General features: G+C 32.4%; 2 protein-coding genes across 5 annotated transcripts; one reads left to right on the top strand and one right to left on the bottom strand.

Annotated features, from left to right (window-relative positions):
- Positions 201-4,320, bottom strand: LOC109327379 (replication factor C subunit 4). Its single transcript, XM_019560494.1, has 12 exons — positions 4,225-4,320; positions 4,057-4,135; positions 3,890-3,969; positions 3,637-3,759; positions 3,310-3,379; positions 3,152-3,225; positions 2,434-2,554; positions 2,257-2,319; positions 1,502-1,561; positions 886-1,011; positions 696-779; positions 201-582 (listed from the first exon to the last, which is right to left on the bottom strand). The coding sequence occupies exons 1-12, from the start codon at positions 4,266-4,268 to the stop codon at positions 478-480; spliced, it is 1,029 nt and encodes a 342-aa protein (XP_019416039.1). The 5' UTR covers positions 4,269-4,320; the 3' UTR covers positions 201-477.
- LOC109327540 (cyclin-A1-4-like) lies at positions 7,482-13,501 on the top strand. Of its 4 annotated transcripts, none has more exons than XM_019560721.1 (12): positions 7,482-7,611; positions 7,745-7,961; positions 9,257-9,809; positions 9,947-10,083; positions 10,914-11,006; positions 11,209-11,342; positions 11,510-11,585; positions 11,690-11,766; positions 11,852-11,885; positions 11,975-12,127; positions 12,220-12,351; positions 13,071-13,501. In XM_019560721.1, exons 2-12 carry the CDS (start codon positions 7,773-7,775, stop codon positions 13,131-13,133), a joined length of 1,641 nt encoding a protein of 546 aa, XP_019416266.1. In that variant the 5' UTR covers positions 7,482-7,611; positions 7,745-7,772; the 3' UTR covers positions 13,134-13,501. The 4 variants fall into 4 exon arrangements, with proteins under 4 accessions (XP_019416266.1, XP_019416264.1, XP_019416267.1 ...); XM_019560719.1 differs by having other exon boundaries at positions 7,484-7,611; positions 9,257-9,818; XM_019560722.1 differs by having other exon boundaries at positions 7,485-7,611; positions 9,257-9,641; positions 13,071-13,500.

Here is a 14,602-nt window from a genome sequence, read left to right as displayed (position 1 = left end):
TTTTTTTATAGAGAACAAATGCTCTCACCAATGAAATTTAAGCATGTTGCACTGGGAAGTATATTATTATACAAAAATTAAATCAGCAAGACGCTGAAACAATTCAAAGATTTGCATTGAAATTATTTCGGGATGTGTCACAAGGAGGAGAAAAAGGAACCCACAAACAACAATCAAGCTTTTAAAAATATCTGAGTGCAGAAACGTTAGAATTCCATTATATTCACTCCACCTGCTGGTGTTGTAATTTTGTACCTAAGAATGCCCTATGCAGAAACGTTAAAATTACTGGGCCAGTTACTTGAGTGTAATTTTACCCGGGAAATATTCTTCAAATTTCAATTTTACACACAAAAAGTTAACAACGGAACCCAAACCTGATTTCATGATACATAGTTTCAGAGGAGGTTTCCTTTGCATCAGAATAATTGACCCTTCTAAATATAACAGGATGCTGACTATCTAATATCTAACGGTCTAAGCCTCGTAAGCAAATCCTTCTGGCTTGTCAGCAAAAGCTTGCATTGTATTGCTGGCCACATCAAGAAGCTGCAAGTACTCATCCGCACCATCAACTAGGCGCTGCAATTCCAGAAGCAAAAAATTAGGATTATGTAGCTAAAAACATAACCAGGAAAAAGTATACTGGGTTAGTGTGTAATGTTTAATTAATTCCTAAGGGGTCATTAGTAAACCTTATCTACTTCACCCAGCTTCTTGCATATTCTTGCCTTTTGTTCATCTGATATGTCATCTTTGTCAACAATGATGTCAATTAACTGAAAGAATCATATCAGTTCCTTATGTAAAAGAATTAATTAGATAAGCATGGTTATTAGTTATTATAAAAGAATATCAGGCAATGAAGATGGCAACAAAAAGGACCTGATTTAGCATCTGAGAGACTGGATATCCCTCTGCAATGAAATTGTTGACTTCCTTGTTGGCTAAATCAAAATTACCACTTTTGCATGCTGCAAGAAGTGCCTCCACCACCTCTGATGGGACGACCTGACAGATTGAGATTTTAGACAATCAGAACAAGCAGAGGGGCTGAGAAGTATGAAGGACTTGTGGAAAGAAGTGTTCCACGATTATAGATATTGCCAAAATTATGTCACAAAAACAGAATAAATTAAATTGAAAATTGGTTGATAAGGTGATACACAACAAGCACGTTTGGAGCTACAATCAAGCAATAGATGTAAACATCCAATGTTTAATAAGACATGAACTGCAATTTCTGAACATTTTATATTTAGGACAATACTATTAGGATCAGAAAGGAAATATTTATAGGAAGAATAAGGCTGAAACTGTAATTCAAACCTCTCACTCTTCAGCTAATAACTATGTCAATCGTGAAGTTTAAGTAATGTGCATTAACAGACATGCATACACCATACAAAATGTATATAAACAATTTTAAAATGTGTATCTTCATTCCCTTATAATAATAGAATGAGAGAACAAGCTAAAGGTAATTAGAAACAGAACATACCCCAGACACTGAGATCAGGTCCTTTGAAGAAATAGAAGAACCAAATAAGCGAGCAGCTGACTGTAATGTCAATAATGTTAGTTCAAATGATAAATAAGAATAAGAATTGTACATAGATGCTATATGCTAAAGCCTGGTCATTACTGTTGGGAAACAAATTGATCAACACAATTGCATAAAAAGGAAGTCAAAACACAAAACATAGATATCCCTTTAATTTCAAGTAGACTGGGTTGGTTTAGTAAAAAAAATTAACATTTCTTGGTGATAACAATAGTCCAATCTAACTACAGTACATGACATAATTCCATTTTAGAGGCTTCCCCTCTTGTCAGTCTAGTACGCATTGACACTCCACTACATCAATCTTTCTATAAGTTTTATTGTTGAACTAGAATTAAACAAAAAAATGAAAACAAACATGGCTACAATCAAACAACAGCTTACTCAAAAATGGTCTTTCATAGTTTCATTGGAACATTGCCAAAAAAATCATTTTAATTATATTACCTAAATTTTCAGATGTGTCACTTTTAACACATAAATTGATAGTTTCTAGATTGTTTGGAGGAAATGAGGAATCGATCAGACTATGGTGGAAGCATAGACATCTAAGATATATACACAGGGGTTAATGGAATTTGAAAGTGAACTGGTTCAGTTAAACAAATTACCGATACATATTACAAGAAAAATAAAGATTATGTAAAATCAATAGAACAGAGGCAATATGTCTATCACAAAAGGTCTCTTACCTGCAAGTATGTGATAGCCCGACGAAGATCTCCTTGAGAAATAGAACTCAGGGTGGAAAGAGCCTATGGAAACAAAAGCACATAAAATGTTTTTAAATGATGTCAATGAAACATCTATCAATAGAAAAGGTTTGAAGCCAATGAGAGCAACAACTGTTGTATAAGCTCTAAGGCCACCTTATCATCAAGATTGAGTCCTTCTTCTTTGCAAATGTACAGTATCCGGCTGCTCATGATATCTTCTGACAGTGGCTTGAACCTGAATTTTGCACACCTTGAAGCAAGTGGTTCTATAATCCTACAAAAGATTATAACCTTGCGATTTAAACAATCAATGGGTCACCAATCCTAGATAAAGAATTGACATGAACAGCAGACAAAAAAGACTATCAATATATTAACTTTAGCTTTATCATTTTTCTGAATGCTTGACATGAAACTTACAAAGATCAAAAGATGAAAAGCCTTAGTATTTAAGCATGATATCTGTGTGATGAATACCAAAATAAAAGTACTCACTGGTTCCTTAAAGATCTTAGACTAAGAATACTACATAGAGTAAGCAGTAAATGACAACATGGGAAGGAAGGTATCCATGGTAATGGAAATTATTTATACCATCAAAACATGGGAGATGTAGCAAAAATGAATGAAATCATGTTTATCATGGCCACAACAATTCTCATTGATTCCTTAAAGATCTGAGACTAAGAATACTAAATAGAGTATCCATGGTAGTGGAACTTATTTATACCCATCAAAACATTGGAGATATAGCAAAACTGAATAAAATCGTCTTTATCACAGCGGCAACAATTCTCGTTGATTCCTTATTCTTTAAAGATCTGAGACTAACAATCGTGTAACTGGCAACATGGGAAAAGAAGGTATGCACCTGCTAATGTAGTTGCATATAAAAAAGAATCGTGTAACTTTGGAGTAAGTTTCCATTGTACGCCTCAGTGCATTCTGCACAGAAATTGTAGGCTGTGTGAAACCCTAGCACTTAATTTGAAAAGCAAAGTTAGGAATGGAAAAATATAGCAGATATACCTGAGCATCTTCAGTCATTGAATCTGCTTCATCCAGAACAATAATCTTAAATGGTGGGCATGGATAATCACTGAAAAGTGAGAACATCAGAACAATGAGGAATGCATACAAACGTTACAGACAAAGAAGGAATCAAACTCTTGTTTTCGGCTCGGAAATTGTAAACACCAGTCATATATGTCAATCATTGTTCCCACCAAATTAGTGGTTAGTCTCTTATGTAATATATGTCAATCATTGTTCAATTAAATTGGTCTAATTTCAGGGATTGATATTATCAATCCTTACAATTCCAGGGACCAAAACAAATATTTAGATTTTAGATACCTCTTAGGGTGATTAGTACCAACAGCGACAGCAGCAAAATCTTTGATCTTCGTGCGAACAACATTAATGCCACGATCATCACTAGCATTCAGTTCCAACACCCTAGACTTGTAAAGCTCAGACCTAGTGTTATAAATTATGAGCAAACAAAGTTAGGTTAAAATTGAAATTCTGAAAAAACCAAACTAGCTAAAAGTAAAAACCCTAAGGTAAATAGAGAATAGTACAATAAAATGAGGATGCATAATAATACCCGAAAAGTTGATGAGCGATAGCGAGGGCAGTAGTGGTTTTTCCAGTACCGGGAGGACCATAGAAAAGCATGTGAGGACACTGTAATAAGAAATTGAATTGAATCGTAGAAATAATAAGAAAACGGAAATGGAAAAGGAATAGAATTGAGGGAGAATGATAACATACACTTCCGGTTTCGAGGGTATTGGTGAGGACGCGAACCACTTCGTCTTGATGAGCAACGTCTTTCACTTGTTTAGGGCGACTGGAAAATCGATTAATGAATGTGAGTAAATTAAGTTCAATTGATTATTGAGAAAAATAGATTGTGAGCATGGAAAGAAAAGTGCTTACTATTTCTCTACCCATGGCTGAGAACTATGCAGCATTGGCGCCATGTTTCTTCTCTCTTCTTCTCAATAATAACTCGATTTTCTCTGTCCCGTACATTATATTTGATTGGTAAATATATATATATATATATATATATATATATATATATTAATAAGCGCTTTTTTCCCGCTCTCCTTTCCGGACGAAAACACGGTGGCTTTAGGTCTGGACCCGCTTATGGAAAAAGGCAAACATATCCTACTGAAGCCCAAACTACTAATTTTGGGGGTGGAGTTTACTTTGATGGATTTTGGAGGAATCTTAGTTTATTGGAACATATATATGTTTTCTCATATTAATCACTAATAATTAAAAATTCAAATTTTTAAGAGTAAATTAGATTGACACCCCCTGAGTTTTAGTGAAATTACACAAATTATCCCTCACTTTTCTACACCTACACAAATCCCCTCATTTTTTATACTTTCATTACATTGACAACTCCTGCATGAGAAATAAGTGTAATTTTGTAAACAAAAAATGTGATAAATGCAATTAAGTTAAACAAAACATGTTATATTGTGGAGACAAGTCCAAATAATATATGAGTCAATACCTCTTTATTATTTTTGTTTCGTTATGATATATAATATAAGAGCGATTTAAACAATATCTTTTTAGAATTGTGGATGCATTTTGTAACAAAAAATAATAAAGATACATTAATTTGTATATTATTTGGATTTTTCCTCACAATATATCATGTTTTGTTTAACTTAATTGCATTTATCACAATTTTTGTTTAAAAGATTACACTACTTGTTTGTGTAGGCGTAAAAAAGTGAAGGGTAATTTATATAATTTCACTAAAACTCAGGAGTGTCAATGTAATTGAATCAATTTTTAACTAATATATATATTTTTATTCACACGATATAACGATATAATGTATGAGATATGGTTTGGACATGGGGAGTAAAAGAAATAATAAAACTTAAGGATTGAAATAAACACCGGTGTTTATCTCTCTTTATTTTATCATGTTCACTTACCTATTTTTCTCTATTTTTATCACTATCGCTCAATCCTGTTGGAGCAATTTGAAAAGGGGAAATATGATAATCAATTAAGACGATAATTATAATACCATCCCATCTTCTCCTTTTTAGCCTTAATTATGCTCTTTCGATCTTAGCTGGAATCAGGGATGGTAATAGGATAGAATAGGTACCGGTAGTATTTTCTCATATTTATACTCACACTATTTATAGGTACCCACACAGGTAGTAGTAGTTATTTATAGATACCTAACGAAATTTTAAGTTTTAATATATATTTTATAACAATAAGATTTATGTATATATTAAATTTATTACATATTTCAATTACTAAAATTCATTACAAAATATTTCAAAAAATAGATAATATATAGTTATAAAATAATAATGTAATATATATAAATTATTTAATTAAAAATAAATTTATAAATATGTGGGAATTTGTATGTAGGTATCGTGATAGTTGTTTCCAATATAAACTATTTTTATGTTGTAGGTATTTTAGCGGATATCAATAAGCAAGTATTAATGTCATCCCTAACTGGAATATTACTTCACATTTAATAGGAAGCTACCTAATTATATTGGTTTATTGTTTCAAAATTATCATAAACTAGCGTGTCGATTGACACTTCGTATATATCGACTCACATTCTTATTTTTTTGATATGTATCATTTTTTGTTACATTCTTTATATAAAAATAATTTTATATAAGAATGTTACATAGAAATTTAATAGAGGCCAAATATGTAAGAAAATTAATTAAATATATAAAAATATGGAAAATTAATGATGTAATGTGAAAAGAAATAAAATTAATATTTAGAAGTTTATGATGGTTATTACCAAAGAAGTTGAAAAATGATAATTTTAGAATGTGAAAAATTATGTGATAATAGTTATTTATAGTTTTGACTTTATATATAATATAGAAGTACAGATAGAGATATATAAGAAGAAATTATACCCAAAGCCAATCCTAAGTTTAGTGTTGTTGTTCCCCAATACCATGATTAGTTTTGCACGTTAAAACATGGAAATCACTTTGGTATGTTGTCATATTAAGTAATTATGATGAGTAGGAAGAAACTGATTTTATGGTTTACTTCTAATTTTATTTTAGAGTTGTGAAAAAAGTTTTTCTTTTGTAATCTATACTATACATAAAGCCAAAACTTGAAATAACTTTCTTCATGATGTAATTTTTATTTCCTATTTTGCCATTCACATTATTTAATTTTTACAAAAAATATATATAATCTTTAACAATCACCACCAATAAATTAATTAACCACATATCTCACCTTAAATTAAATATTATCATAAACACAAAAAAATATAATATAAAGTACACAGAACACAACAAATACATTCTAATTCAAAAAAAATGAAATATATAAAAATTGAATATGTAGTCACAATATTCACCGGTAGGTACAAAAAAGGTCTCTATACACCAAAAGTAAATAAAAGTATATGACAATAGAATAGATTTGATTATACTTCCATGACATTATATAAATAATAGTATATGAAAATCAAATTGAGATTTCATAAACAAAAATGATCAAGTATTTATTGAAACTTCAAGTCAATTTATATTAATATTAATAAGGATAAGGATATGACAATCATTTTGGAATACACATGCTTCATAATTCTAAACATATGGTAATTTACTTTTAAAATTTCAAGTTACCTAGCTACATTAAAATAAAAAATCTTACATACAATGTTTTATAGGATCAAATAATTGTAATATAATAATTTAGTATTAAAAATGATAGAATTTTGAAATAATTAAATTAAATAAAAATGTAATTTTGAATTTGAATTATTTATAGTTGCCAAAGTTGTGGGATTTGATTTCAGTTTTATTATTATTACATGTATAAGGTTATGACTCTAATATTTATGCGTTAGTATAAATATTTACATATATTTATTATTAATTTATATTATTTTTATTTAAAATTTTAAAAACTAAACTAATTTAAATAAATTATAGATATACAATAACAAACTATTATAATCGTCGTACATATATTTTTTCAATTTTTTTATTGGTCTACTTTTTATGGAATAGTTGTTTTTGGATGGAATAATTTTTTATGGAATAGTTGACGAGAACGTAACTAACAACTATGCCATGGACTGTTCGGATCCATACCAAATCTCCAATCAGACGGTCATAATTTGTTCATCTAAAATCACACATTTCGCGCTCTCCCAAATAACTTCTGAACCGAACTTCCTCATCTCGTCTATTTGCTCGAGAAAAATCTTCACAATCCACAGAAAAGTTATTTTTCCTACAATCACAAAATCCGCTACCAAAAAATCTCTAGGTTTTCATCACACTCTACTTTAATCTATTATCAATAATTAATTATAAATATTTCTACTTCCTTCTATTCCATCACTAACCTGCATTATGTTCCTTTCTGCAAACGACATTAACCAATTTTGCGTTTGTTGCAGCGATTAGGGTTCTTTCTCTAAGCACAAAATGTTTACCCGAACCAGGAATTTCTCATCGTCGTCGCCGTCTTCTTCATCCTCGGAGAAGAAGAAGGTCACTGCCGCGAAGAAATCTCAAACGACAAAGAAGCGTCCTGCTCTCACCGACGTAACCAATAAGAGAAATGCCTCTCTCTGCGGTGCAAGGAATTTCGTTGCTCCTTCATCCATTCCTTTGGTACGGATTTGATGGTTTGCGATTATACTGGTTTATGGTTTTTCCGTGGTTTTTGTTTTATTTACGGTTAATTTTGTGTTTGTGTTCTGTTTAGTTGTAATTTGATTAGGTTGTGGTGATGATGTTCAACAGTGATGATTTTTGTGCTATATTATTTGTTTCTATTGTCCTTAGTATCAATGATTTTTCCAAGAACGATGGATTGAGAGACGAATGATGATATAGTTGGTTTTGGATTTTTGAGTGACAAATAACGTTGCATGGTTATACAGTATATGCAATGCATGATTAAATTTAGAGGAAATCAAAAACCACCATACTAGTCTCTAAAATACTAAGTAATTTTCACATTAGTCATTGAATTTCAGAAACGACCATTTTAGTCCCTCATATGTCATAAACATTTAGTCTTTTCAATCTCTGAAACTACAAGCATTGGTCACATTAGTTCTTAAAATTATAACTGGTCAGTCAAATAAATACTATGACCAATGCTTATAATCTAGAGCCTAATGACTGATGTTTATAATTTCAGGGACTAAATGATAGTTTATTAAAATTTAGGGACTAGCGTTATGCCCTAATGATTACTTATAATTTGAGGGACTGGCCCTAATGATAGTTTATTAAAATTTAGGGACTAGCGTTATGCCCTAATGATTACTTATAATTTGAGGGACTAACGTGGTGATTTGCTCTTGAACTTATAGAGAGGAGTACATGGCCTAACGAATTTTTGAAGGATATAAAGTGTGTTATTCCCAAAAATGATGAAAAATTCATATTGAGGAGGTACTTGAGTGTGTATGTCATCATTCAAATTAATCCTCAATGCCGGTGGGAATTCCGGAGACTGATTTGAGCGATGGTATATCGACACCGGGAGTAATTTCCATTATAGAGAGCTTCACCTCTCTTTTATCAAAAGACTTGGCATTTACACTTGATTAATTGTTAGAACTGAAAGATACAATGAAGTGTTAATCCCAAAATGATGGAAATTATTCCTGTTGAGAAACTTGAATATGTATTTCATCGTTCACTTCGAACTAATCTGTGGGATGAAATGTGACATTGGAAATAATTTACTTCCTTTAGAAACTACTATCACCAATGTTACATCTTTCAACTTTCATGGACTAATTTTATCAAAAGACTTTTGCAATGGCATTGGATTAACTTTTAGAATTCTGTTCAACTGGCTAAGTACTGTTAATACACGCATTGAATGAATTAGTGGGTGTATATGTTTGATTTCTGTACTAATTTAACAGACTGCTAATGTTTGTTTGAAGGTTCCATGCACGTCTAAAGCTGCCAAGACAAAGAAGGACTCAATTGGCAGTTCTCAGAAGGATTCTATTGTGAGTTCTCGGAGAAAGGATTCTATTACAAGTTCTCAGAGAAAGGATTCTATTGCAAGTTCTCAGAGAAAGGATTCTATTGCAAGTTCTCAGAAAAATAATTCTATTGCCAGTTCTCAGAAAAAGGATTCTATTGCCACTTCTCAGAAAAAAGTTATGTCCGGGGACACTTTGCCAGCCTCATTGAGCACGAAATCAAGTGGGTTTGTGCTTTCTGAACGCACATGTTCAACCAAAAGTAGCCAACTTAAGGCTGTAGTTCAACCTTTCCTTGCTAATATGGCATGTGCTTCAAGAAGGAAGAGCCTTTCTCCAAGTAAATCCTTTACCAATTCAGTTTCACTAGATGAGAGTATGTCAACCAGTGATTCTTTGAAAAGTCCTGAATTTGAATATATTGACAATTATGATGTCGTATCTACCAAGTACATTGAGAATAAGACTTCTAGCATTCTCAATATTTCAGACTCTTCAAAAATATCAGGTTTTTTTGGTAAAGTTTTAATCTTACTTGCCCCCTCTCCTTATGCTCTGGTTAATTTGGATTTTATATCATTTTCAATGTTACAATTTGGAATTCTTGTTTTACTGCCTTTCCAATGCATACCCCATTGGTTTCAGGGAGAGTATACAGTGGTGATACCGTCGTGAAGACAGAAGAAACAAATGAAGTTGTGGATATCGACAACAATATCAAGGACCCACAATTCTGTGCGTCAATTGCCCATGAAATCTATGAACATTTGCGTGCACGTGAGGTCTGTCATCTTTATCTATTTTACTGCTTTAAATTTTAATAATCACCTTCTCAATTCTCAAGGCAATTGTTAGCAGAGTTGCGATTTATTTACATATGATTCATTTATACATTAAGTTTATAAGTTTCTTGTTAACTAATGTGATATTTGTCATTAAGAACCATGATATATTGGAATGTTGAAATTGGACTTTGGTCTCATTTATATAGCAAATGAATATAGTCAAGCAACTGAAGTAAGTGACTTGAACATGTCAGCTTCTTGTAGTAAGGTAATAATGGAGGTTAGCATTGGAGACTGTTTTATCTTAAAAAAATATGGCATGTCAATTCAATCTAAATTTGAAAATTAAATTAAATTGCTTCTCCAATTGCACTTGTCTATTTCACATATCCAACGATTGGTTATTTTATTGCAACCTCAAAGTAAAAGTTTTTGAGAAAGATTGAGTGTAAATGGAAAGGTAATATTCACGTTGGAGGTATACTACGTAGCGTTTAGAGCAATAAAGTATACTCTTATTTTAAACTTCTGTGAATTTGACTTTTACACAATGAGTGCAAAATAGTTGAGAAAATTTGCAATCGAGTTCTCTGATTACCCAACTTTATGTTTAAGTCCTATTTAAAGGGATATTGTCTTTATTTTGAAAAGATTAACAAAATATTTTAAGATGAGATATATCTTTCGAAAGTTTCAGAAACACAATTATTTGTCGTTTTACTTCTGTAGTCCATAGTTATTCTATTCATACCTAGGGTAGAACTTAAAACTACCTCCTTCTTCTCTAGTTTTTTCATCTTTTGTTTTGGTTTGATTTCTGGTGTTAGGAAATTAGAAGGCCATCTATGGATTTTATGGAAAAAACACAGAAAGATATTGATGCTAGCATGCGGGCAGTACTTATTGATTGGCTTGTGGAGGTAAACTGTGGTGGGTGTCTGGATGATGGTATTATCTGGGTGATATATTTACTCTAGGGAATTGCTTCTTCTCCATAGCCCCATTATTCAGAATTACAATACAATTATACATTGCAATTTGTAATTTATGATTCTTTCTCTGGCTTGTTCATTAAGTTCCTGTATTCAATGTTTTTTACCATAATTTGTCCTGACATTGTAGGTTTCTGAAGAGTACAGGCTTGTACCTGATACACTATTTTTGACAGTTAACTACGTGGATCGCTATCTTTCTAGCCATTCAATTAATAGGAAGCAATTACAGCTACTTGGTGTTGCCTGCATGAGGATTGCTGCGTAGGGTTCATATCTCTTAATGGTTTAATGCTTGTTTGTTAAGCAATCTATAACTTGTGTGATAGTACACATGTATTTGTTCCTCTCTTATGCCCTCTGTCATGCATTTGTATGTCTATGCTCTATACCATAACTATAAGTTTATAATATTAGTTTGATTTTGGCAGCAAATACGAGGAGATCTGTGCCCCTGAGGTGCAAGAGTTTTGTGATATAACTGATAATACATATTCCAAGGAGCAGGTCTGGATTGTATTATCTAATATCTATTAATTCACATTTGCTGCTCTGGGTGTCTTTTTAGTCGCCTTATTTTCTCAAAAAGTTTATGCATGAAATCACTGCAGGTTTTGCAGATGGAATTTGCTGTACTGAATTCCTTGAAGTTTGAAATGACAGCCCCAACAGTTAATTGTTTTTTGAGGTAATAGCTACTTTTCTTGTTATTATTGGCAAGTTCGAGTGGAAGTAGGTTGCCCTAGTATTGACATGTGATCATCACAATGTAGGCGCTTCATTATTGTTGCCCAACGCACTTGTGAGGTATGCATTTCAATTGAGATTATTTTTAATCTATCAGAGTTAGGGTAATAAATTGACACTTAACAGTGGTCACCCTATACTATTTTTAGGTTCCTGCACTGCATTTGGAGTATTTGGCAGCCTATCTCGCAGAGCTATCTCTTCTAGAGTATGCTATGCTGAAGTACACCCCATCACTAGTTGCTGCATCAGCCACTTTTTTGGCTACATACATTCTACTTCTTCCTAGGAAGAAACCTTGGGTATGTACCACAAGACACTGATTTTACTGAGGAAATTTTATCTTTTGATAGACATATGTGGTGATGGTGTGCAATTATATGTTTTGGTACAGAATTCTACACTAAGGTATTACACAGGCTACCAAGCACCCGAACTGCAGGAATGTGTCATGGTATTGCATTGGGTGTGCTGCAATGGCTATCATGCATTGCCTGCCATCAGGGAGAAATACAGTCAGCATAAGGTGAGAAACCCTGGTCTTGCTCTCGTGTAAGTGTGTATTAAAAATGGGTGACTTGAACTAAATTATAGCAGTGTGCAATTACATTTCTTCGTTCTTGCACTTTTTGCATCAGTCTTCCAGTTCCCTAGTTCTTCCAAACAGGCTCTCCATTAATTTATTTATATAATTAGATAATTAAGTGACAGTCAAAGATATAGTTAATTGTTTAAAGCATGGAGCTTTTTATTATTATTGCATTCATCATTGGAACTCGGTGGAATGTGCTAAGCCAGGAAACTAGCTTGGTTAAATTAAGTTTGCAATGCATGCTAATCAGTTGGTCGATTTTTATACAGTATGGTGAGGCTAAGTTTCATTGATAGGAAAGAATAGAAGACATCAAATAAATTTAAGCGGGTTATCCGTTTAAAAGCCTGATTGATTATTCTACCCAGATATGATCTGTGGTCAGCATTTTGTTCCTCGAGCTGCTAATCTGCTAATAGGATTACATATGCTAATTAAACGTCCATTGTTAGAATATTTTAGTCTTAATCTGTATTGAACTTTGAAAAGGGTCACTTAACTTGTAGTTTCTAACAAACTGGTTTACTTGCTTTTCTGAGGTGATATTTTTCTTCTTTTTGAAATGCTTTTATGCAATGGTGTTGACCTATATTGGCACTTGCGTATGATGTTTACAAATTACTAATTAATTTCATGTTTATACATACATTCAGTTCAAGTTCGTAGCAAAGAAGTACTGTCCTCTATCAATACCTCCAGAGGTGTTCCAGAACTAGGCAAGTAATCCCGGATCCCATTCTCCGTATTATATGTTTCAAGCATTGTATGCTCTGAAGTTTTAGATCATTGCCGCTAGCGGAATAAGGCATGTAGTGATCCTTACACATCTTTGATTCATGGAATCTTGTCTTGTGCTAATTCTTTGCCAATTGTTAGATATTCCAGTCACTTTGCCATCATGGCTCAATAAAGCAAAAGGTTACTGTGACATGTCCATTTTAGAAGACACCTCAGATTTTAACAATGAACTTTTTTGAAGTGTTCAACAATGAACTTGATCTATAAATCATTAGAGGCTTATATTTTACAAGAGACAGCACGAGAAGCTATCATAAAGGTGTATAAAAAAAGAAAATAAAGGCGTCATGTCTTTTTTAATCTTGTTTTTAAAAGGATGGTTAAAATTAGGCAACGTTAAATAAGTTGAAATTAGACTTGTATTTTATGATGGATGCTTAGAATCTGTTACGGGTGTTTAGGGTTATAATTGTAAAATTTTAGTACTCCGAGGAGTTCGATTGAAAATTTAGTTAAATTGTAGGTATTTACTTCTTAAAAATTCACACGTAAAAAAAGTTGGTTAATTTTTAAATTACAAAATCTATTTGAAAATTCAATAAAACTACGAAAATCTAAATAGTGATTTAATCTAAAAAGGTTTACTAAACACTAATCACTTTAGTAATGGTATGTTGGTTATTATTATTAGTCTTGTACGTACTTGATTCCATATAAGTAATATCTCAGGTTCAAGTATTATGGGTGAAAAAAATTCTTGCCCACTCGAGTATTGTCAAAGGAAAAACCTTATTACAAATCTTTATAGATAGAAGATAATTGCTTTAGGTGGAGGATATATGTAATTTAAGTAAAAAAATTATACGTTAGATGGTATCCTTTGCACTGCCCTCTTATATGTACGGTAAGAATCATGCACAAAACTATTTGGAGCTTGGGTCGTAAATATTACAGTAATATAAGTAGAGTTTGTTGTAGAAATTACTCTCCATCCGTAATCCATTGAGTAAACACGGAAGTCCTTATGACCATGGTTTTGTTCCCACAATCGAATGTGTATGCCCATACATACACCCAAATGGAACATCCATGGTCCAGACCGAAGAAACCCAAATGAGTTCATGGTGAAGAAAAAGAGCATACCTTGTTGAGCCATTTCCGAAATCTCGAAGGTATGAGGGTGAGATGATCTTCCAGATGATAGAGCGCCGAATGGTTTTCCTGAGTTTCTCTCTAGAGGGGAATGAGAGAATCCTTAGTTTCTTGAAAGTGTGTTGTGTTGAGGTTAGTTAGAGGAGGCTTATCCTTATGCCTTATAAGCCTTATGGATGAGTGGATAATGTTAATCTATTCTGGATAACACTATTCTCATCCTACCTTATTCTCCTCCACCTTTACACTTGAAAACCTGTTGCTCTACAAATGGGGACCATAACCCATAAAAGTA

The sequence above is a fragment of the Lupinus angustifolius genome, chromosome LG15, assembly GCF_001865875.1.
Source record: "Lupinus angustifolius cultivar Tanjil chromosome LG15, LupAngTanjil_v1.0, whole genome shotgun sequence".
NCBI classification, from domain to species: domain Eukaryota; kingdom Viridiplantae; phylum Streptophyta; class Magnoliopsida; order Fabales; family Fabaceae; genus Lupinus; species Lupinus angustifolius.
This window is presented reverse-complemented; position numbering and strand designations above follow the sequence as displayed.

Bases quoted from the DNA above. Each gene is read 5' to 3' on its own strand.
- LOC109327540 (XM_019560719.1), top strand. From the start codon at position 7,773: ATGTTTACCCGAACCAGGAATTTCTCATCGTCGTCGCCGTCTTCTTCA. The intron at 11,767-11,851 runs GTAATAGCTACT...ATCACAATGTAG, and splicing joins ACAGTTAATTGTTTTTTGAG to GCGCTTCATTATTGTTGCCC. The intron at 11,886-11,974 runs GTATGCATTTCA...TACTATTTTTAG, and splicing joins TTGCCCAACGCACTTGTGAG to GTTCCTGCACTGCATTTGGA.
- LOC109327379 (XM_019560494.1), bottom strand. From the start codon at position 4,268: ATGGCGCCAATGCTGCATAGTTCTCAGCCATGGGTAGAGAAATA. The intron at 4,136-4,224 runs GTAAGCACTTTT...TCGATTTTCCAG, and splicing joins CAGCCATGGGTAGAGAAATA to TCGCCCTAAACAAGTGAAAG. The intron at 3,970-4,056 runs GTATGTTATCAT...TTCTTATTACAG, and splicing joins ATACCCTCGAAACCGGAAGT to TGTCCTCACATGCTTTTCTA.